Source organism: Pelobates fuscus, chromosome 5 (genome assembly GCF_036172605.1).
Source record: "Pelobates fuscus isolate aPelFus1 chromosome 5, aPelFus1.pri, whole genome shotgun sequence".
Taxonomy (NCBI): Eukaryota; Metazoa; Chordata; class Amphibia; order Anura; family Pelobatidae; genus Pelobates; species Pelobates fuscus.
In genome coordinates, this window is record NC_086321.1 from 338,982,401 (window position 1) to 339,008,144 (window position 25,744).

Below are 25,744 nucleotides of genomic sequence, written 5' to 3' on the forward strand. Positions count from 1 at the left end.
TAATAAATGGTTTATTTTTGTTGTGCGAGATGATACATAAAGTCTTGTCATGCCCCAACAGCCGTTGATAAGGAAGTCGAAGTACATAGTTTACATGTGGTAGGGCATTTAGCAAGTACATGCAAATTTTTTAAAAGTTATATTGAGAAGCTTAGGAACATACTGTATGAACATGCTAGGTGTACATATCTAAACTTGGCTTTAAGTATAGGGTTTGCAAAGAAATTAAAGAGCTAGACATGTAAATAGACAGATATCACATATCTATATCCACCAAACTGGGAATTTACTGGGAACGAATACCATGGTGCTAAACAGGGGAAATGAAAAGGTAGAGAAACTGGCATAAGGTGTACTATAGAATTACTCTGAGTGGTAGAGGATAAGAGAAATTGCAGTATGGAACTTAAATGATGGAAATTAATGTATGGAACTTAAATGATGGATAGAGCTTGGTTGCTTCTTCTAAGGGTTGCTTCTAAGTGTCTGTGGTTAGAGATATTCTGGAGAGTGTTGCTTCTAAGTGTCTGTGGTTGGAGATATTCTGGAGAGTGTTGCTTCTAAGTGTCTGTGGTTGGAGATATTCTGGAGATAAACTGGAGGTAATCTGAGGTATTCAGGAGGATAAATACAAAGTTAAGGTTTGTTTGATTTAAATTTGTATTCACCTCATTGGAATGGCAGACTTAGTTCAGTGTAATAGTTGCTTTGCATTTGTTTCACGTTCCACTTTTTGGAGGTTTGGTTGTTGTCTAATCTGTAGACAGTTCTCTATCTTGCAGCAGGAGATTGTATTTTTGAAGTCTGAGATTTGTAAATTATCTGGTAAACAAACTCAAGCTGGAACTGCTGCAAAGCCACTGCCACAGAGACATACCAGGAATGGCAGATGGATTACTGTAGGATCTGGTAGACTTGGAGTTGTGGATAAAAGGCATATTGCACAGTCTGTTACTCTACATAATTCATTTTCTGTACTTTCAGAGTGTAGTGGTGTTGTGCAGAGAGGCACTGAGGCTAGTGGTGTTGTGCAGAGAGGCACTGAGGCTAGTGGTGTTGTGCAGAGAGGCACTGAGGCTAGTGGTGTTGTGCAGAGAGGCACTGAGGCTAGTGGTGTTGTGAAGAGAGGCACTGAGGCTAGTGGTGTTGTGAAGAGAGGCACTGAGGCTAGTGGTGTTGTGCAGAGAGGCACTGAGGCTAGTGGTGTTGTGCAGAGAGGCACTGAGGCTAGTGGTGTTGTGCAGAGAGGCACTGAGGCTAGTGGTGTTGTGCAGAGAGGCACTGAGGCTAGTGGTGTTGTGCATTGAGGCACTGAGGCTAGTGGTGTTGTGCAGAGAGGCACTGAGGCTAGTGGTGTTGTGCAGAGAGGCACTGAGGCTAGTGGTGTTGTGCAGAGAGGCACTGAGGCTAGTGGTGTTGTGCAGAGAGGCACTGAGGCTAGTGGTGTTGTGCAGAGAGGCACTGAGGCTAGTGGTGTTGTGCAGAGAGGCACTGAGGCTAGTGGTGTTGTGCAGAGAGGCACTGAGGCTAGTGGTGTTGTGCAGAGAGGCTTGAAGACTATGGTGAGGCCTAATAGAAAGCAGTTGTTGTTGGGGGATTCCATCATAAGAGGTGTGGAGATGGACAATGGTGGTCTTGTGAGGTGTCTTCCTGGAGCTACAGCTCACAGAGACAGGAGATGTATCTGTAATATTGTTAAGCAAGCAAAGCAGGAAGGGGAATTGGATGTACTTGTCCATTTAGGGACAAATGACTTGGCTTGCAATGAGGTTTCAGAGGTTAAGGAAGTTTTTAGTGTTTTTGCCAAGGATATACGGCAAGTTGCTTCCACACTGTCATTCTCTGAAGTTCTGCCTGTGCATAACACTCAGAACGACAGGCGGCTGCGTATTAGGGACTTTAACTTGTGGCTTGGTGAATGGTGTCGGGAGCAAGGATTTGGCTTTATTGCTCATGGTAGCTCTGTTTGGAATGGAAATAAACTGTACAAAAAAGATGGTTTGCATCTTTCTCAAAAGGGAACAAATGTTCTCAGTGAGCAGTTCAGAGGTTTTGCTAGGATGTATTTAAACTAGGAGGGGGGGCAAAAGGGTGATAAAACATCAATCCAATTGTCCCCCAAAACAAGGACAGAAGGTGCCTGTAGCAAGTGTGTTAAAAAATGATAAGCTTAGAGTCATGTCTACAAATGCTCGCAGTTTAGGGAATAAGATCCATGAACTTGTGGCAATAATGGCAACTGATAGTGTAGATTTAGTCGCTGTTACTGAGACATGGTATAATGAGAAAAATGACTGGGACATAGCAATACCAGGGTACTCTTTATATAGAAAAGACAGGGAAGGCAAGAAAGGGGGAGGGGTGGCCCTGTATGTAAAGGATAGCATAAAATCTAGCCTAGTAAAGGTTAGTGAGGCGAACATAGAGTCCGTTTGGGTTACGTTAGAATTTGGTAATCACACAGTAACTCGTGTAGGTGTGATTTATAGGCCCCCAGGACAAATTGAAGAGTTAGATAATCTACTAGTTGAAGAAATAGCTAAAATGACAATGAAGGGGGAAGTTATCATCATGGGTGACTTTAATCTTCCTGATGTGAATTGGAAAACAAAAATAGCTACTTGTGCCAGGAGCACACATATTCTAAACTCCCTACTGGGATTGTCTCTAAAACAAGTCGTTGAGGAGCCAACTCGTAAAGAGGCCATACTAGATTTAGTGTTAACAAATGGAGATTTGGTATCAGATATTACTGTAGGTGAAAGTTTAGGATCCAGTGATCATCAGTCAGTGTGGTTTAATATAAGAACAGTGACTGAGTCACACCACACAAAAACAGACTTTTCTAAAATTAGAATGTGTGTAAATGAGTCATTATCAGACTGGAGCAATTTAAATGGAGTCTAAAAGAAATGGGATTATTTAAAAGTTGCACTACTGAAGGCAACAGAAAATTGCATTAGGCTTGTCAGTAAAAGCTAAAAATTCAAGAAACCACTGTGGTACTCCGCAGATGTGGCCAAAATAGTAAAAAACAAAAAGTTAGCATTTAGTAATTATAAAAAAACCCAGAGTGAGGAAGACAGAATGACCTATAAGATTAGGCAGAAAGAGGCTAAACAAGTTATAAGAGCTTCCAAATCACACACAGAAGAGAAAATAGCACAGTCAGTAAAAAAGGGGGACAAAACTTTTTTTTAGATATATAAATGAGAAAAGAAAAGTAAAACAAGGATTAGTCAGATTAAAAACAAAAGAAGGAAGGTATGTAGATGAGGATAAAGGTCTAGCTGACTGCCTCAATTAATATTTTTGTTCGGTATTTACAGATGAAAATGAAGGAAAGGGACCTCAGTTAAGAAAAAGGATAAATGAGTCATTTATTACACGTGGGTTTACAGAGGAAGAGGTTCTATTTCAACTGTCAAAAGTAAAGACAAATAAGTCAATGGGACCTGATGGAATACACCCAAAGCTATTAAAAGAGCTTAGTGGTGTACTAGCAAAACCATTAACATATTTATTTAACCAATCATTGATAACAGGAGTAGTCCCAGAAGATTGGAAGTTAGCGAATGTTGTGCCCATTCACAAGAAAGGTAATAGGGAGGAGTCGGGCAACTATAGGCCAGTAAGCCTTACTTCAGTAGTGGGGAAAGTGATGGAAACCATGTTAAAGGATAGGATTGTTGAACATCTAAAAACACATGGATTTCAAGATCAGAGACAACATGGGTTTACTTCAGGGAGATCATGCCAAACTAATCTTATTGATTTTTTTGATTGGGTAACTAAAATTATAGATCAGGGTGGTGCAGTAGACATTGCTTACCTAGATTTCAGTAAGGCTTTTGACACTGTTGCACATAGAAGGCTTATCAATAAACTACAATCTTTGAGTTTGGATTCCAATATTGTTGAATGGGTAAGGCAGTGGCTGAGTGACAGGCAACAGAGGGTTGTAGTCAATGGAGTATATTCGAAGCTTGGGCTTGTCACCAGTGGGGTACCTCAGGGATCTGTACTTGGACCCATTCTCTTTAATATTTTTATTAGTGATATTGCAGAAGGTCTTGATGGTAAGGTGTGTCTTTTTGCGGATGATACTAAGATATGTAACAGGGTTGATGTTCCAGGAGGGATAAGCCAAATGGAAAATGACTTGGGTAAACTACAAAAATGGTCAGAGTTGTGGCAACTGACATTTAATGTGGATAAGTGCAAGATAATGCATCTTGGACGTAAAAACCCAAGGACAGAGTACAGAATATTTGATAGAGTCCTAACCTCAACATCTGAGGAAAGGGATTTAGGGGTGATTATTTCTGATGACTTAAAGGTAGGCAGACAATGTAATAGAGCAGCAGGAAATGCTAGCAGAATGCTTGGTTGTATAGGGAGAGGTATTAGCAGTAGAAAGAGGGAAGTGCTCATGCCATTGTACAGAACACTGGTGAGACCTCACTTGGAGTACTGTACACAGTACTGGAGACCCTATCTTCAAAAGGATATTGATACCTTAGAGAGAGTTCAAAGAAGGGCTACTAAACTGGTTCATGGATTGCAGGATAAAACTTACCAGGAAAGGTTAAAGGATCTTAACATGTATAGCTTGGAGGAAAGACGAGACAGGGGGGATATGATAGAAACATTTAAATACATAAAGGGAATCAACACAGTAAAGGAGGAGACTATATTTAAAAGAAGAAAAACTACCACAACAAGAGGACATAGTCTTAAATTAGAGGGACAAAGGTTTAAAAATAATATCAGGAAGTATTACTTTACTGAGAGGGTAGTGGATGCATGGAATAGCCTTCCAGCTGAAGTGGTAGAGGTTAACACAGTAAAGGAGTTTAAGCATGCGTGGGATAGGCATAAGGCTATCCTAACTATAAGATAAGCCCAGGGACTAATGAAAGTATTTAGAAAACTGGGCAGACTAGATGGGCCGAATGGTTCTTATCTGCCGTCACATTCTATGTTTCTATGAAATTAAGTAAATAAAAAGATTGAGGGTAGTGTAACATGTTGAGCCAAATACTGCACACTATGGAACTTTCGTTACAGAGACATTGAGTTCAGGTTTCTCAAACTACACCCAACGTATGGAGGGTGCTGCTCTGATATTTGTGGCTTAAGTCTCTGGTATCGGCACCCCACTAGCCCCCGTTCCCAGCGCACTCCTGAGCACCTGTAATATCAGTCCCACCACAGAATGCTGCTAGAGCTCGGGGTCCCCCGGCATGTTGTCGTCTCACAGGTTGAATAGTGATCTTTCGGAGAGGAGAGAAGCTTTGAGGGCAGGGGAGACCTCCAGTTGAGTTGTCTGCAGTCAGCTAAGCGATCGGCCGCCTCCCTCAGGTTTATCCCCGGGAAGAAGTCGCTGATTTCAGTCGAGGATCCTGTTTGTTGCCACAGTGGTAGATCCCTGTCTCTGGGGCTTGTGAGCAGGCAATATTTAGGGCTATTTGCTTTAATTTTGGCTGGATATGAGCAGTTTAGCATGGAGCTCGTATGATGTGCAACCGGTCAGCGTGACTGCTAGGCTCCACCCCTCCTCCCCCCTCTGGTTCCATTTTAAACTGCTCAGCAACAGGTTTTGAAAGCCTATTATTAGATAGCAAAAAAAGTGTTCAGAAAAAAACATAGTAATCTGATGGCCTAATATGGCTACTTAAGTATTTGGTTCCAAATTGATGAACCAGGTACCTGTAACCTGTTTTTTTAATGGTCCGTAACCGGTTTAATGCACCTCAGGTAAATGCTAATTTACGATCCTGGTACCTGTAACATGTTTGAGGTACCAGAAACAGGTTACAGGTTATGATTCAATCTATTGGCTTTCATAATCATTGATGGGCATAGTAATCATTAGAAATAGGGGGCTATTTTATATGTTTTGTGTAAGTAGCATCCCTGATTTATGACAAATGTTTATGACAATCTTGAACCAATAAAAACAATGACCGAATGTCTGAGAAATCATATCACCACATATCAAGAATATATCACATTGCCCTCTCCTACACTGGAGTTGTGGGAGGGGATGATCCGGCAAAACTACCGTACGTTTTTGCATACGCACAAACTCAATTAGACAGTGGTTTGTAATCACACTCTAACAAAATTACTAAAGAACCACGAGGCACGTACGCGGTCACACAAACCCAATTTCATTACCCAAACACACAGCAATTCGCATAGGAGCCTCATACGGCTGCTCACACTTTGCATTCTAAAAATAAGCATTTAGTTTGGCTAATATTAACGTTACAATCCCCATACGCGTAGGCGCACCAACACTGCCATCTACGGTCAAAAGTACTAACTACATTAAAGCCTAAACTGTTACACCTATGCTGTTATAACTTTAAACGGGCAAGTGAGATATGGATTAATGACACAATATGTTTAATTCCAGATAATCTGTTAAATACGTTTTATAATATTCTGTTAAGTATGCTTTAAATAAATATAGTATTGCTAGTTACATAGTATCAGGGCCAGATTAAGAGCTAAGTGGGCCTGGTGCTGACAATTATGATGGGCCTTATTACAAAATCTTATTGACCAGGGGGCGGGGCTTGAACGCTGAAGCAACCAGACGCATGTAAACGGAGCTCCGAACCGCAAACAGCGAAAAACGCCTGAAATACCCCCCCTTTTCCCTCTAACTCACTGGCACATACCTCGAGACCTAATGGGGAAAAAGGGGAAGAAAACGGTACCACACAAGCCCACCCCGGGACTAACGATCGGGGAAATGTGGATGCACGCACGCGGAGCCACAGAGGCCAACATGGCGGCCCAACACGGAGGGTGCTCGGACTTCTCCGAGGACTTATCCGATGAGGAGGAAGGGGGATACCTGCCACCCCCTGATCCACCGCGGCAGACAAAACACCGTGGTAAAAGAGCAGAACCAGAACCGCGCACCATGGCGATTATGAAGGAGATGATGGCGGATCTGAAAAATAGCTTCCGCGAGGAAGTCTCAGCGCTTCGCGCGGACCTACAAGGCCTGACAGGCCGCATCACCGCGCTCGAAGGCTCATCGCTCTCCCAAGCCCAGGAAATCTCTGCACTACACCACACGGTGCTAGACCTGGAACACCAGAACCGGCAGTACGAACAACGCCTCGCGACTCTGGAGGACGCCAGGCGCGCCTCTAACATAAAATAATCAGGGGAATTCCAGCTGACAATGCCGACGCCGAACTGCCAAAACTAATCGACCGCATGTTACTCACGACCCTGCCGCGGGAACGACATGCCACGATTACCCCAGTGGGGGTCTTCAGAATCCCCAAACCCTCAAATGCACCAAACACTGCGACGAGGGATGTCATTTTGAACCTCCGTAACAGCGGACACAAAGCTACGATCCTCTAAGCCTTCAGAGGCAAGACTCCCCTCAGATTTGAGAACATGGAACTCTCACTGTACCCGGATCTTTCCAGCAGCACCTTGGCGTGGCGCCGAACGCTCAGACCTCTCACCTTACTCCTCCGGGCCCATAAATTGGACTATAGGTGGCGACCTCCCAGGACTCTATCGGTCACAAGAGGGACGACCACACACAGCATCCAAGATATACGGGACGCCCCGGCCTTTCTCCGGCTGCTGAACCTTCCCCAAGATCTCCTAACACCGGCGGAGCCGGCCACCACGGGCAATGCCAACACCAGTTCCCCCGACCGCACCCATACTTGGGACCCAGACTGGAGCACTCCGTTTGTACCCCAGAGCTCCACTCCAGAGGCCTATGTAACTGTCACGACGTAGAGACTATGGGACACTCAGAGGCTGGGCCCAGCCGCACCCACCCCGCGCATGCTACACCGGGACCACCGGGCCTCGGAGAATGCACCGTCTGGAATGGTATATTATAAACTATCCCACATTGTGACTGTACACTGCTGATCTGCTATGGGCTATCCAGCTCTATTATCCCGAACAAGAACACCATTGTTAATGACAGTTATCGATACCTATAACATGTGTTTACGGCATTGTTCCCTAGGCCACTACCTATGAATAACGTTATATTACCTATTTAGTGGCTGAGTTTACTACAGCTCTATTATTGTTGCCAAGCCGGTACCCTTAAGTGCTAACTAGATAGTAACCTAGACCTACACGATTGGCTTGGCCATACGCCGACTCTGCCTGTTTACGTGACGACACCTTGCTCATGACAACCAAGGGAATAGGTACGGCCTGACATCAGACCTACCGTATACATGGTGTTGCCACCTACTTAGGCAGAAGCCACTTTACTTCCTCATCCTACGTTATAGGAATCGTTATTTTTATATCTATGTTTTTTAATACTAGATCAGTTCCTTTTATATTGATCACACCCCGGGAGACGAGATCATGCTGTCCAGCGGTACAAACGGTGGTCTCCTCTCACGAGCAATGTAACAGATGAGGCACTATCTTTTAACTTGAAACCTGCATTGTTGTAATCACTTCTTATCTGTACTCCATAAGTCCAGCCGGCCCTTCCCAACTCTGTCCTCTACCTAAACAGTAGCCCGCTTGGACCGGCCTTATATTTTTGACAGCCTATTACACTTTCAGGACGTGCACATGTCCCATTAGCCAAGATGAAAAGAGATAAATGTGCAGGCAACCCCCTTTTGGGCCTCACACCTCTAATTTCCAGCGTACCACATGCTAAATACTACATGTTCTATCAGGACAAGGCGGAATACACCTATCTCAACAGATCAATAGGGGCTTAACACCTCATAATCGCATACCACACGTTTCACAAGCATGAACATCTTGTAAAGGGAAGATACCCCCTAACATGCATATCAGCATAAGCATAGCGTAGAGACGGCGCATCAGCACAGGAGGGACACGCTTAGATGTGCGCCCCGTTACACTGGGCCTTGCTTCTCCTGTAAATACCCTTCAACAGAATATTTGCCTAACAGCAGTATAAACGCTGCCAATCGGTCCAGACTCCCTCATACAAGATATGTCCCCTATGTCTCTTGATTGCATACCGCTAATTCATGCCTAAGACCCAGACAGCCGTCTACAATAACTGATAGGGCCGTACTGCCTTACATTGGCAGAATTCTGCTCCAAGGTACATTGCAGTCAAGGGGGTAGCCCATTATTATCAAGTGGACGGAATGGGCATTTTGCACTTCTACCTGACCTCGTACGCATTTACCACTAGATAACATTTACCAGCGAACAAACAAAGACTCCCCTACACTTTCCTAAAAAACTCAGGACACTACCCCGTCCACTTACTTACTTAATAACCAACGGAAAACAGTGATATATATTCTTGCCTATCGTTACTTGGCTTTTACTCCTCGCTTCAACAGTTTTGACTAAATAACATAAAAAAAAAAAAGTGCATGCATTGCGGTTCACCCCATTGTTTTAAATGTTACACGTTTGCCTGAGGATTGCCGTCGGGGTACCTCTCGTCTGTATGTTATTTTTGATCTGCACTGCAAAAATAAAGAATTAAAAAAAAAAAAAATCTTATTGACCAAAAACACTAAAACAGTCATGTATCTGATGGAGATGGTGCTGGAGGGAAACTCATAGGATGCAGCTATGAGAAAATCTCATGCTTTCAAGTAAACCCATACCCTCTAACAGCAGTGTCCAGTAACTCAGGAAGTCTATAAATGGGGTAAAAGGGTGGGCCACTGATACAAATCACATAACCAGAAGTGCCGAAAGGGACGAACATACACAAAAATGGGGCATTTGTGTGTCCCCATGTTTCCCAGTCCCTTAGTGTCTGTGTCCCCATGTATCCCAGTGCCCCCATGTCACTAGGACACTAGGGGACATTGAGAGACACTGGGAGACCAGGGGACACTGAGATACTAGGGTACACTGGGAGACCTGGGAATACAGACTCTTGGGGACACTGGGTGACTGAGACATGAGGGGACACTGGGAGACATGGTGCACTGATAAAATGTGATACATAGGGACACTGTGATATATAGGGGACACTGGAGACTAGATAAAGACTTGGGTACAGGTCAAAACGTTGTGGTGTTCAATAAACCTGCTTAAATCTATCACAGTGAGTACCTGAGATTTTTTTCTTATATACTAGGGGACACAGAAACTTGGGGGCACTGTGATAGATTTAAGCAGGACACTGGGAGGACACTGGGAGACTAGGGAATTCTGAGAGACTAGGGGAAACTGAGACACTAAGAACACTGAGATACACCAGGGACACTGGAAGAGATGGGGCACTGAGACACAGGTCAAAACGTTGCAGTGTGCAATAAACCTGCTTAAATCTATCACAGCGAGTGCCGGAGATTTTTTATTTTATACTAGGGGCCACTGAGCCACTAGGAGACATGGGGACACTGGGAGACATTGGGACACTGAGACACTGGGAGACATGGGGACTTTGGGAGACTAGGAAACACAGACACTAGGGACACTGGCACACTACGGACATTGAAAGACACCGGGGACACTGGGAGACATGGGGATACTGAGATACATGGGGACACTGGGAGTGCCCCATGTCTCCCAGGTCTCAAAGTCGCACAGTGTCTTCATCTCTTCCTGTGTCCCCCAGTATCCCCATGTCTCCCAGTGTCCCAATGTCACTAGGACACTAGGGGACACTTAGAGACATTGGGACACTGTGAGACATTGGGACACTGTGAGACATTGGGACACTGTGAGACATTGGGACACTGTGAGACATTGGGACACTGTGAGACATTGGGACACTGTGAGACATTGGGACACTGTGAGACATTGGGACACTGAGACAGACATGGGGACACTGAGAGACTAGGGGACTCTGGGAGACTAGGGACACAGACACTAGGGACACAGAGACACTAGGGACACAGAGACACCAGGGACATTGGGAGACATGGGGACACTAAGGACACTGGCTGGGAGACATGGGGACACTGAGAGACTAGGGGCCACTGTGTCCCTAGTGTCTCAGGGTCCCTATGTTCCCCAGTGTCGCTATGTCTCCCAGTGTCCCAATGTCTCAGCGTCCCTAAGTCTCTCACCATCCCCATGTCTCGCAGGCTCAGAGCTGCTGTCTGGCCTCTCTGTGCAGAGCTGCTCCCCTGCGGATCAGTGAGTAGAGAGAGGCAGGGAAGGAGATCCTGTAACTTCTTATCCCTGCCTCTCTCCACACAAACAGCGACCCCTACTGGCCGGCGCTGGTATTGCAGAATAATCTCTGTTTATACTCTGTTTATTACTGCAATACCTGCACCAGCTAGGCAGCCTCAAATACCTGAGAAATACTTCTGGGAAATACCTGTCAACCATAAGAAATACATGAGAAATACCTGGCAACCCTAAGAGTAGAGAGTAAAAAAATAAAATAATTTTTTTTTTTTATATTTTTTTAATCAATGGGCCTATTCCATGGGCCTGGGCCTGGAGCTGCAGCTCCATCAGCCCCAGCTCCATCAGCCCCTATGTTAATCCGGCCCTGCAAGGTATGTGTTAAGTAGTTCCGATGTCAGCATATTGTACATATATATGATACATTTGTCAGAATGTTACAAGTATACCTAAAGTATTGTAGGTAGGGGGCGGAGCCAGGCTGTGAAGCTGACCAGACGTGTAAAGCTTGAGCTCCTGCAATAATCGAAGAAAATCGACTTTTTGTGCCAAATTATGGGACTTATTAGCCCATATTTGCACAAAGACACAAGCAGGGGAGCCCAGCAAGCGGAATCATACCTTTCTTGACTATCCACATCGACAAGAGCCCGAGGCGCCTGTTGCGGCCTACTAGGTCCTGGACAGAGGAGAGGCGGCTGACCTCTTTGCGATCTGGCTCTACAAGCGGACCCGCTGCACCCCTATCCCCCCCCCCCCCCGGACCGGTGGGGGTCATCCCGGTCCTACCAGGGCTGTTAAGCCTGGCTTACAAACTACCTAACATGGCAAGCGAGAAACGGGATACCCCGAGCAAAGCCACAACATGGCGGGGGCCTCTTTTCAAAGATACACGTGGCACGAACCCCCTTCAGAAGACTCCCAGCGATGCAATCATGGAGTTTCAATGGCGACTAGACCTCCACTTCCAAAACTTCTGGCGCAAGCTTAAGCACCATATGGCTCAAGCCGTAGCTAAACAAGGGAGCAGAGAACGGGGAGCCAAGCAGATGGAAACCCAAAAGCCTACCTACAGCGAAAAGCACCGTAGCAAACCGGTGCAGCCTGTACATAAATCCAAGTATCGACCGCACAGGCAAAGGGCATCGTACGACAAAACCCTGCCGAGACTGGAGCAGGGGAAGCGCCGAGCGGCCTCACAGCAGCCAAGTAAACGCCTACCTCCACAGCGGATTCCAACCCAACAGCAGAAGCGCACAGCTCTGGCTACGACACAGGCCCCAAAATGGCGGCGCGTGAAGGGGCGCCCATCGCTTCTGAAGCATGCAGCACTGGTGAGAACGCAGCGGCGACCCAGCCCTCAATCTCCGGACGTACCACAGGCGGTACTGGGGATCTCGACCCGAACGAGAGACTCTGCCATCTGTCCGACCTTGATGGTGGGTGATATGCAGCCCACGTCCAAACGGGACTGTGCCATGCCTCTGGAGGGTATAGGCTGACCGGGACACTCGAATACGGCTGCGGAATTACTCGTCCCATGCCTTATATCGTCTTTATATGTAACAGATGATGACCTATTGTTTATTCTTGTGTTACTTGTTTACTTTTATATTATTCTCTATAATTTCCTACTCAGACCACCTTTGTTTGTTAGCACTGAGGTCATACCTCACATCAGGCACAAGCACTGGGTCCCCCCCAGACGATAAACGCCCTATCCCCCAATCATACTCACCAGCGGGCTGCTATAGCCATTGCTTCTGCAGCGACTCATAGGCTGATTTGGTTAATGTCTAAGTGGCAACCCCTACCAAACCATAGCAGGATGACTCAATAGGACGCCACATGCGTGTATGTTATCTCGCTTGCTGCTACTATTATTTTATAATAGGCTTCATATAACGCTCATGAAACATAGCATGTCACCTTAAGGCCTACCGAGACCAGCTAACTGTGTAACATCATCCTGAATAGCCAAGCAGCCAGAATGTGCACCTTATTAAGTTGCATTACAGTTAATCTGCTTATACTGTATACCATACTGTGTATGCTGATGTCATTGCTTGCCACCCTGGTAGCTTACAGTTATATGTGTGTATCAGCGTTGTCCAACCTGTTGACTTGCCGCTGATGCCTCCTAAATACCACCTTTTTAGTTAAACTATACCACTGTTGACTTTACATCTTATGACTTTTTACATTTATAGTACTTACCACATGTCCTGCCTAGGCTTTTTTAGGCTGCTTACACTGATACAGTGTCATAGACGTATCCATGCTAGCACAGTGTCGCCAGCCATAATACTAAAAACATGCCTCGTTAACTGATGTGTCGTTCTCTATAGTCGTACCGCAATTAAGCTAAAAGGTGTACAATTTACGTCCCCCAACGAAAATGAGCACTGGGATAGCCTATCAGTCATCACTGGTCAGCCTGTTGGACGACAGGTCACGGCTTGGACTACTTGTTCTAACACCCATATTACAACATACTTGCGCTAGATTACTATAAATTTAAGTTGAGCTAAGTCACACTAGTTTGACCACGCTATGATATTTAACAAATTGTATATTTCTTAACGTGTACCAAGCACAGAGCAACATCGTATGTTCCTATATAACTAATAATTAGCGAAGTCTTAGACATGAAGAATGATTTGAAGTCAGACATATATACTTAGCTTGTTCACCATTGTTTGAATATAAAAATGAGCTGAGAACGCAATGCTCCCTATGTGAATTCATTCATAATATAAAAATTGTGCAAGTACTAACCTAAACCCTACTGTTATAACTGTTTCTTGAAAAGCATGAGGACTGCCGTTGGGGTACCACATGCCCGATTGTTATATCTTAATGCACTGAAAAAATAAAGAATTAAAAAAAAAAAAAAAAAAAAAGTATTGTAGGTATACAATTGTCATATAATTTCAGAATACAGATCAATACTCTGTCGCTTACCAACCTATCCCATTTTTTATTTTCTTGTACACACAGTACATTTAAAACTAGGTGGGGGTGGGGAGGTAGGGAGAGGGAAATGTCACAGTAACATCCCTGGCAGTTAATCTATAGTATTCTAGGCACAAGCTTAGCTCTACATTTCTCAAGCTTAGCTCTACATAGACATTTCTGTATATGGTCGACACAGTGGGAAACGTAAATAATAAGGGCATTCGGTACCACGGCGAGAACTTTATATTTATATATACACAATTAAATTCCAGTCAGAACTACTATCAAACTGCTGTTCAAACGTGTACGTTAACATCTACCCGAATACGCAATCAGTACCACAATCATACAAACCCGTAAGTTATATTCCGTACTATACCTGTTTCTGGCATCCACAAAACACGGCCACTAGAGTAAGCTACACACAATTTAAAAAATAACGAACATTGCTTCAGACTAACCTAGAAACACTGTTAACCCCCTTAAGGATGGCGGGTGTGCTATGCCATCCTTGGGTACCCGATTCTAAACGCCGATCGGCGGCATAGTACGTCCCCCCCGTCCAGAGGACTTACCTGCTCGCTGGCGATCGCAATAGGGGGACTTGCCTGGCATCACAGACAGTCTGTCTGATCCGGCCCCCCCTGGGCCATGTGATTGCGAGGACCTCATGATCACATGGACGGAATAGCCGTCCATAGCAGTGCCAGCAGGGAGAGTGCCTGGAATAACAGGTAGTCCCCCTGCTGCCTGTAATAAAAAATATCCAATGCTTGCACTCCAGTCATAGAAAATATAAAGCCCGGTGCTAATCAGCAAAATTATAACAGTCTTATAGAAAGATATCACTCCAAGGACTTAGTAATAAATTTGAAAAAAACTTAGCTTTTATTCAGGCAACTGCCACAGTGGATCAACGTTTCAGTTCTATGTCAGAACTTTTGTGACATTTGTCAGTCTCCAGTAAACAGTCCGTCGCCAGCAGCTCCTACCTCCATCTTCCGTGCCCATCCACCGGCTTCTACCCGACTTCCCTACTCGCTACCCGGCTTCCGTTCACGAGACCGGCACGTCCACGTGAGCATAACGTGGGAAATAGCGTTCGGCTATTTCCCACGTTCGGGCCTAAAAACGCGGGGATAGGCTCCCTTCATTACTTGCCTATTTGTGCTGTTACGCTTTTCGTGTACTTCCGCGTTCGTGCGGCTAACAGCCGAACGCGGAATACACACGCTTTCATTTACTTTCGTTTAATTCTATGTACCGTACGTGCACACTTACCCTACGTTCGTCTGTTCTTTCGTACGTTCGTTCAGCCAAACACATTCAAACAGCTTTTCATATAACCTTTCGTTTATTTACACGTTACAGCCTGCAGCTGGTTATTCAATTGGCTTTCGTTTCAATCCTTTCGTGTGTTCCATTTACCGAATGCGGGAGTTCTTTCTATTTATAGTACTCCTGTTCATTCGGTTAACTACAGTGTTTAAAATTTACTAATCCACTATAAATTATCTAGTTATGTCTCTTTACTTATACCAAGCACTCACATAAAATGTTTTCCTATATAATGTTAAGTTTATTATATGGCCCTTAAAGTCACCACTGGGTGAAATATGTGTTTTTAAAAAAAAATGTTTTCACATTTTTTCACAGGGTAATCTTCTTAAAGGCACAGTTTGACTCTTTCTTTTATAATTTACGTATATATAATACACCTCCACTTTCCTCCAATTAGCCTTCAAGAAGCTGTATCCCAGTACCCTGTATTACTGTATCAGGTAAGTAGGTTTACCAGATCTTTTTCCCTCAAGGCCTCATTCAGCCTCCACGGCCTTATTCAGCCTCCCCACCTCCCAAAATAGGTTCTAAAACTTCTAACATGCCAGTTCTGAGTTTCCTCACGGCGTTGAAAACATCAAACACACAAACCTACACCACATTGCTACTACTTATACTTTTCTTCAAACAAAGCTCCAAGAAGAGGTACCCAGTATCCTGCATTTTTGTAACAGGTAAGAAGGTTTACTATTTATTTTACGTTTTCCCTTGAGGCCTCATTCAGCCTCTACGGCCTCATACAACCCCCCACCCCCCCAAAGTTGGCTCTACACTTCAAAACTTACCTTAGCTAAGATTACTCACAAAATGTCAACAACAATCTCATAATCATAATCCACCATATTACTACTATATTGAACGGTACATGTTTTGTAATTTATTTCTACATATCATTACTTAGACCTGTGTCATTGCCACCAAGTCCTACGCCATCAACAACCTACAGGCTACCTGGTTCCCTGCATTGCAGTATCAGGTATTGGTAATCTTACTCACTACGATTACGTTTCTCCTTAAGGCCTCACTTTGCCTTCGTATCATTCAAAAAATTCACATTTATGGGAACCCAGGGGCTTGTCTCTAATTTCCGGACCAACTTTCAGGTCCCTCAGCTTACCCACGTTCTTACGTTACAATATCTCTGATACACACCTTCTCATACGTTCAACATTTTTACACTCATTATATTAGTGGCACGCCTCAGGCCCACTAGCATCTTTTTCCCCCTAAGGTTTCCTGGACCGAGCCCGTTCCCTGCAGACGCAAGAATATATTGTAATCTTCCGGCGCGTTGCCCAAATAAAGAGGACAAACACTCAAGGTTAAGTATCTACATACGTTACATCACACCATTCTAAGAGACAAGCCCCATTAGGCTAGAGAACTGGCATTGAGGGTTAGGCGCTGGCCTTAGCTATCCTAAGTAATACTACGGTCCCGCGAGGTCTACACCCCACCTCAACACGGAGCCTAAATAGCTCAAAATAGACCATAAAGTCTGTTATACCGAGTAGACACGTGGAAAAGGGGTAAGCATCACGGTAGAATGTATACTAAAGGTGGATAATAGTCCCCAGTCAAAAGTCTAACCCCACAGTATAGTCTGCTCCAGTCATAACAGAAGTGGTGTACGGGATTCTAATTAGGGGCTAAAGGTGATTCAGTGTAAGAGCTTAGTGTGTGGTCTTCGGATCGACATAACCGCACTCTCACAAGAATCCCGTACACCACTTCTGTTATGACTGGAGCAGACTATACTGTGGGGTTAGACTTTTGACTGGGGACTATTATCCACCTTTAGTATACATTCTACCGTGATGCTTACCCCTTTTCCACGTGTCTACTCGGTATAACAGACTTTATGGTCTATTTTGAGCTATTTAGGCTCCATCATTCAAATGCACTTTTTGGTAACATTCCATGTTGCTACCAAGCAACAGTTACTATTACTATTTTAGTCTGTACTGCAACTTTGTTTTGTTGCAAGTGACTTATACCAGCGGTATCCTGAAAACTTGTGAACAAGTCCTCTGCGTTCCTTATGTGTTTAATGAAGCAATTATATTTTCTGTTTATACTTGCACTGCACTTCATAGATCTATTATCTATTACTAGAACGATTGAACCTCATCTTAACTGAGACCTTATGTAGACCTGCCGATATATACACTGGACACGCTATCAGCAAATATCGGTCTTTCTCTACATAGGTCACAGGGTTGGTACATGTTTAGTTATTCGGCAGCAGCTGGCTATTAGACCCTTATCAGTATATTCTCTATTATACATCACTTGCATTATTGAATTTCACTCTATTGAGATTTGGGGTGGATTTGCCGTTATACTGCATGTACAACCAGCAACCATCGTTTTTTCTTTAAGTATACTGTTACAGTATTGGTGCACGTATATTTGCTACCTAGCCAACAGATTTTGATCAGTACATTCAGTACTTTGTTCCTCTCTTTTGATTTGTCTTATATACGTTATATTGTAATTGCTATTTGGCCATTAGTCTTACACTAATACATTTAGTACCTTATTTTTCTCCCTCCGTTCGTTTTATATTTTTGTACTATTAAAAGTTATATTTTAATGATATCCTAATCTATTAAGGGCACTCTAAGCTTGTCTCCTCCTTCCTGTTACTACCTTGGTAGTTCATTGCTGGTTAACCCTATTTTTTGAGCGTCTTTCCCTTAGCTTCCACCTTCTTTTCTTTTTCTACTATCTATTCACCCTTCACTATGACACCTGGCCTACGTTCGGGAGGCCATCCTCGCTAACCATTTTGTGGCTATTTTCACAGGCTGACTTGGCTGGCAGCAACCTCTCCGCTCTTTTTAGTCTGCTTTTACATTCCTGGTGTCCACAACACAGCCGCTGAAGCTCTTTCACGCTCAGTTTAAGGTCTCCCTACGACCTACGACATACCATCCAGGATACCTTTTCATGAGATAATCTTGGACTAAGCACACAGTTACACCTCATACAGATACGCACGCTTCACGCAGTTTCACGACTACTCTATCACTCACGCCAGGGCTTTGTATATTGTTCCATGTCACAAGTAGAGTTTGCTTGATTCAAGACTTTTTTAAACTATCTAACTTTTTTGCCTTTTCCTCTAAACCTACATATCAAGCATCTTATTTATACCTCCTATGCTGTCACTCTGTTTTACGTATCCAAGGTCAGCCACACACTATCAGTACTAATCCATTACTTCACGTCTAAACATTCCATTAAGGTAAGCTACATCATGGCTTCCTTCGCTGGTCTCTCTTTTTCGCAAAAGCGCTGCTCAGCGGTTCCAAACTCTTACACCCCAGTCCACATCACTAGGTGATGGGGCCACAGGTAATCCTCAGCTTAGTTACATATATACCTCAATCAGAGTAAAAGCTCCTTACTAGCTTTCAGTACACAAGCCGTATAAACTTGCAATAAAGTGTGTTTTCTTTGAATCCTCTTTTTGCCCTCTTTTACAGGCCTACTCGTACGTTGGTTTCGGCACAACTCAACCAACTTTGCTTCTCCTTCTACATTTCATTACGTATTAGATAAATTCCGAGCACAAGTTGGCCTGAATTTGTAGGAGGAGTTATGATCCTATTTAAACCCTACCCCCCCTACTTACCTTTGTTGTGCAAGCTGTTTGTCCCCACCCACCTACACCCATCTATATTAACAATTCACCTTTGTGGGCCCTCTTTTACAGGCCTACTCGTACGTTGGTTTCGGCACACCTCAACCAACTTTGCTTCTCCTTCTACATTTCATTACGTATTAGATAAATTCCAAGCACAAGTTGGAAGGCCATTTGGCCTGAATTTGTGGGAGGAGTTATGATCCTATTTAAACCCTACCCCCCACTTACCTTTGTTGTGCAAGCTGTTTGTCACCACCCACCTACACCCATCTATATTAACAATTCACATTTGTGGGCCCTCTTTTAAAGGCCTACTCGTCCGTTGGTTTCGGCACACCTCAACCAACTTTGCTTCTCCTTCTACATTCCATTACGTATTAGATAAATTCCGAGCACAAATATATATATATATATATATATATTTTAATTCTACGTATATATTTATGTAATATTTTTACATAAAATCATTTTATTAATTACAATTTGCGGGACCTGCCTGATAACCCAGGCAGGAAGTCCAGAGAATTAAATTTGCTAGCACTATATTTAACCCTGTAACTTTCGAAGACACCATAAAACCTGTACATGGGGGGGTACTGTTTTACTCAGGAGACTTCGCTGAACACAAATATTAGTGTTTCAAAACAGTAAAATGTATTACAATATCATTTCACAATATTACGATATCATCAGTGAAAGTTAGGTTTTTTTACATTTTTCACACACAAATGACACTTTCACTGACGATATAATTGTTGTGATACGCTTTATGGTTTTGAAACACTAATATTTGTGTTCAGCGAAGTCTCCTGAGTATAACAGTACCCCTCATGTACATGTTTTATGGTGTTTTCAAAAGTTACAGGGTTAAATATAGTGCTAGCAAATTTAATTCTCTGGACTTCCTGCCTGAGATATCAGGCAGGTCCCACAAATTGTAATTAGAATAGAAGGCTTGTGTTTCATTTTTTTCACATTGAAATTCGCCAGATTGGTTACGATGCCTTAGAGACCGTATGGTAGCCCAGGAATGACAATTACCCCCATGATGGCACTGGCGGCACTACCACGGTTGCAGGAGTCGCAGCTGTGACAGGGTCCGTCATTCTAGGGGGCCCGGTCGCCGTGCCAACTCCTGCGACCAGGGTAGTTCCGCCAGTGCCATCATGGAGGTAATTCTCATTCCTGGGTTTGGAAAAACTGATATCTCCAACGCCTTCAAGCTGCTTCCGATACACCCGTCACCATGGCATCTGCATGGAATAAAATGGAAAGGTCTTTATTATTTCGCCAACCGCTTAACCTTCGGGGCCAAGAGTAGCCCCAAACTATTCAATCGGTTTGCAGAAACGCTGTGCTGGCTCCTATTGAATATCAGCTGCTGTCCAGTCGTAATTCATTACTAAGACAACTTTCTGATAGTAGAAAGTCCCACATCCACTCCTCAAAGTATATTTAAAACAGTAGCACTTTTTTCCACACTAGGGCTACCGGTAGCTACAGACAAAACAGTAGGTCCCACCACCAACCTGACATTTCTACGCATATGCCTACACTCAGTCACAATGCAAGCGAGTCTCCCCGTCGACAAAATTCAGAGAATCAAGGCAGAATCAGAGTTATTCCTCGTTATAGGTACTACGTCTCGAAAAGACCTCCAATCCCTCCTGGGTTCTCTGAACTTCGCCAAGAAAATAATTCCACAAGGTCGAGCTTTCGTTTCCAGACTACTTAGTCTGTTACCAAACCTACCAAGCGACAAAAGCGAAGTCACACTGGACGGACAGGCAGATCGGTCTTTGTGGAGCCAATTTATGGCTGACTGGAACGGCATAAACATGTTAATTCCACCTTTTACAGAAAACTTCCCAGTATTATGGACAGATGCGGCAGCCCACTCGGGGTTCGCAGCCATTTTTGGAGATAAATGGTTCAGAGACATATGGCCGATAGAGACAATAAATTTGCCATCATTTAACAGCACCTCTGATCTTTTCGAAATTTACCCCATAGTGGCAGCAGCCCAAGTGTGGAGCTACCTTTGGAAGGACAGACAGTAAAATGCTACACAGATAACACGGCGGCATGCAACATAATTAACAAGGGCAGGTCCTCATACCTCACAATCATGAGTCTAGTCAGGAGACTAACGTGGATGGCAGCAACACAACACTTCCACATGATTTGCGAATGATTTCAGCTGATGCCCTCTCTCGTTCTAACCTACAGGTTTTCTACCAAGTACATTCCACAGCAGAGAGAATCCCGAACAGACCACCGCTATTCCAGGAACCCGTACACATAATCAAAAAACTGGGACGATGGAAATCGTCAGCATACAACCACTACATACCCCAACCAGAAAACGACATGCATTCAAAGAGTTAGCTAAATAGTGATAAAAATTTCATATCTTCACGGTTGTTATTAACGGTTACATACGTATTAAAGTTTGCTTTGTTAAATCTCTTTATTTACAGACTTTTTAGTTTACTGCACATTTAGTGCTCTTATCGTTAAGAATGTTATTTACTGGACAAGGAAATCAAACTAAAATCCTGACTGTTGGCTAGGAAAATATATTTCATTGTCTCAGTCTCTGAATGTAGTGGGCCTCTAAATAAAAAGTGAACTAAGCTAGGTTTGCAACACTCTACCTTCGAGGTTAATGTTATATGCGATTTTCAATGCTGTATTTGGTGGCAATTCCCATATAAGATTAGCACCCTCAACAATATCATCTTAAATCAAAGCAATTATATTTTGAAGGTAAACTGGTATATATAGGGGCATACTCCAGAAGTGCCCTTGTTGTCCCCAATTCTAGAACAGTTTCCATACCTGGGGTCTGCAGCTCAGTGAAAGCGGTTTAGGAGCTTCCATTAGCTTTCCTGAGCTAAGCCCTGCAATGTGAAGCTTTTATAGCCAAATTCTGCAGAGGTCTACAGTTTTGCCACAAATCTCTTCATTTAATGGGCACCCTGTCCATGTATGGAAGCTACTGCAAACATATTTGGAAATATTCACTTTTGACTATTGAGTAATACCTTTCCACTGGTTCATCTCCATACTTCATCAGCAGTCGAATGGCTGTCGGGGCCGTATAAAATTTGCTCACGTTATACTTATCGATGATCTGCCACATTCGGGAAATATCTGGGTATATTGGGAGGCCTTCAAACTATGGAATAACAGATGGCAGGTCATTAAAGTCCCTATTCCAAAACCCTGCTTAGGCATTTGTATGTAAATCATTTACAGTGTTACGTCAAGTTTTGTTGCAAAGGATTACAGAATAAAGAGAATGGGAGGTCACAGGAGAGAAGAATCATCATTGAACAATTCCATTCGGAATAGGGTACATAGATTAGGAACAGTAGGTCAGGGAGAGAGGGATGGAGGTGATGATATAGGGCATGCTAATGAGAAATTTTAATTTGGTTATACAGGGATGGCCTCAACACTTCAGGTTCCATGTATTATAAACACCAGATGAGATCTTAAAAAGAAGAAAGTATTCATATAGCTGTTTTTTTATTTAATAAATGGGATGTTTGATTGTGAAGTGGCTGAGGCCAAAGAGACAGTGCTGTATATGTTCGCAAAAGCTAGGATAGGTACGCACAGCAATAACCCAAGAGAAACCAGTTATGAATATTAAGTTAATTGATCATCTTTGTTCAATTATTAGCAGTAAGGGAAATAAAGTTAAGGATGGAGGTAAGTCTGTGCGAATCTTGGCAGTTTTTTTTTTTATCTATTGCTGTCCATTTCAGAAGTTTGAAGATAGAAACATGAGTTATGCTTAATATGGAACAATTCTGTGTTAGCTTGATGCCATTTTTCATGGCCTGGGGTAATTGACACATGTAGTTCTTTATCACTCTTGGATTTGCGTTATGCAGATATACCTGGAAGCCAGTTACACACAGCCGTGTTTGGCGTAAGAGGTCAGAAAAGGTAGAAAAGTGGCCATTCGGGTTTGTGAAATGTGGTGAAGCAAAAGTGAGGAGAGAGTGGGGCAGAGATGCTGGAGTGAAGATGGGTTATGAAATGGAACAACAGAAAGCAAAACCATTAGAGTGAGTTACTAGACAAAGAAATAAAACATGGGAGTGAGGTAGGGTTTGATCAGCCTGGCAGATATAGCAGTACATAGGAAACATGTTGGTGCATCACTGAATGGCATAGAGGTGGTAAAGTCATTCTACAATTTTATGGGTCTTCCAAGTCAGACTGCAGGTAGAAACGTGGTTGGTGAGGTATGACTTTGCAGCAGAGTGGACCCGAATTAACAGCAGCCAAGGTAGTGAAGTGGATTCTTGTTTCTAGGGGGTGGGAGGAAATCAACACTTTTTGGGTGGGGGCACATAATTTTAGAGAATTTTACTGGTTGTGTGACATCACAGTGGCCAGATATAATGCAATGTTGCACTGCAATGAAAAGCTCAATTCTTCATAAGTAGCACACATGCCCAGTTTATTACAATAGACAAGTAATCAATCTGGTTTTAATTTAACGTATTTAATAACGTGGCTATGCTAAATTAAGTTTTCTTTGCACAGTTAGCGCAATTTTTTTCCCCCCATCTCTTTATGCAAAGTACAGACAGCACAGTATCAGACTGTTATCATCAGCTAAAGCTTTTCAAAATGCTGGAGATTATAAAGAAGTTTTAATTCCCTTTACTTTGGTAAAAATTGCTGTAGTTTAAGAGAAAGAAGGGATACAATGTAAGGGGAACACCAAAAGGATAATCGAGTGGGGGGGGGGGGGGGGGGGAGGGGGCGTGATGATTCTGAAGAGGAGCAACAGAGAGCAAAAAGATGAAAAATGGAGCGGTGAGTTCTTAAAGAGAGAAAAATACATGAATCCCATTGACTACATGCTAACTTACTAAAACACTGGTTGCTCCATTGGCTAGGGGTCCATAGGTGAGGTAGGAGTGGCCGGTGATCCATCCGATGTCAGCGGTACACCAGTACACGTCATCTTGATGGTAATCAAACACATACTGGAAGGTTGTAGCAGTGAATATCATATATCCACCCACTGTGTGCACTACTCCCTATAGAGAGCAACAATGAAACATTAAATTCGTCCAGCTGAAAACAACAAATTTGGTTAATTTTCCCAAACTCGGCAATAGTGTCCAAAAATGTGAAATTCACACTGAATTGGTTCCAGTTTTCACTTTAGCGAAAGCCTTAGGTTTCACAACACAATAAACAGACTAATAATGTTTTATTAATGATTAGAACATATGAAATATTTCATGTCTGATACTGTACCATAATTATCAAAACAAAAATAAAAAAAAAACAATATTAAGGCAAAGCGTTAAATGTTTTGCAATTACCATGGCTACCAATGGGATGTGCCTCAGAGTTTCTACTTTACCCAAACACTGATCTACAAAACTTTTAAACCTCCTACCTAGCTCACTAGAATTTAAAGGGACAGTATAGTCACCAGAACAACTACAGCTTAATGTGGTTGTTCTGGTGAGCATAGTCAGTCTCTGCAGCCTTTTTGCTGTAAACACTGCCTTTTCAGAGAAAAGACATTGTTTACATTACAGCCTAGGGATACCTCCACTGGCCACTCCTCAGACAGCCACTAGAGGCAGCTTCCTGGGGCAGTGCTGGTACAGCGCGTAGAGACACTGAGCGATTCCCATAGAGATGCATTGATTCAATGCACCTTTATGAGGACATGCGGATTGGCCAGGTCAATGTTTGGGCCAGTCCCTGTCCCACCGCCTTGACAATCTCAGCCAATCCAATGCTTTTCTTATGTGAAAGCATTGGATTGGCTGAGAACATCAATTCTAATGAGGTCAGTCAAGGAGGCAGATCAGGGCAGGGCCAGCGCCAGCGCCATCTGACCAACACGATGCCGGAAATAATGTACATTTTAATGGTGATTTTAACACTATAGGGTCAGGAATACACGTTTGTGTTCTTGACGCTATAATGTTCCCTTAATTCATGAGTCACAGAAAAAAAGTGAAATAAGTTCTTTGTCACTATACACTTCCAGATCAGCTAGTGATTATTAAGGCAGGATTGATGGAATATCGCATTAAAGATTCAATACTGAAGAAAAAAAAAAATGTCAAAATTGATCAAATGTGTAATAATAACTAATCTTTATTGAATAAAAGAGTGTTCTAGATTTGTTTGTTTACCTTGGGTTTTCCAGTGGAGCCGCTGGTGTAAAGAATAAAAAGTTCATCTTCTGCATCACACCATTCAGGCTCACACTCCAGGCTGACGTCTTTTATCAGGTCATGCCACCATTGATCTCTGGATGGGTTCCACATGGTCTGCACAGAACATGGGTATTAGTAAACTGTTAAAGCAAGCACCCCACTTACCTTGTAAATACTTTGTGTATTTTGTTTTCTACCAAGCCTGTGATAGTTTCATTACTGGGTTATTTCAGTTGTGTAGCTTGAAGTGACGGGAACCTGTGTATCCCCTCTAAATGCCACCTCTTTACCTTTTCTTTTTCTTCCCTCTTACATTCCTCACCCCCATCCAGTACTTTGCTATGCTCAGTCCTAATTACACAGTTTACTAGAAAGAGAACTATGCAGTTTCATGTGCAGTTACAGTTTGGTATTCATGTATACTACCACCATTGCGTTCTTTAATCTATTATGGTCGGTCTCG

The 25,744-nt window shown here is 43.2% G+C and overlaps 1 protein-coding gene across 2 annotated transcripts in view; it reads right to left on the reverse strand.

Moving 5' to 3' along the window:
- The window catches only part of ACSS2 (acyl-CoA synthetase short chain family member 2), a 79,544-nt gene that overhangs the window by 17,372 nt on the left and 36,428 nt on the right, over nt 1-25,744 (reverse strand). For both annotated transcript variants that reach the window (XM_063455781.1, XM_063455780.1), the window contains 3 exons: nt 25,258-25,395; nt 23,965-24,135; nt 22,114-22,247 (listed from right to left, as the gene is read on the reverse strand). In XM_063455781.1, the coding sequence (XP_063311851.1) occupies nt 22,114-22,247; nt 23,965-24,135; nt 25,258-25,395 (443 nt within the window). The remainder of the gene's footprint in view (nt 1-22,113; nt 22,248-23,964; nt 24,136-25,257; nt 25,396-25,744) is intronic.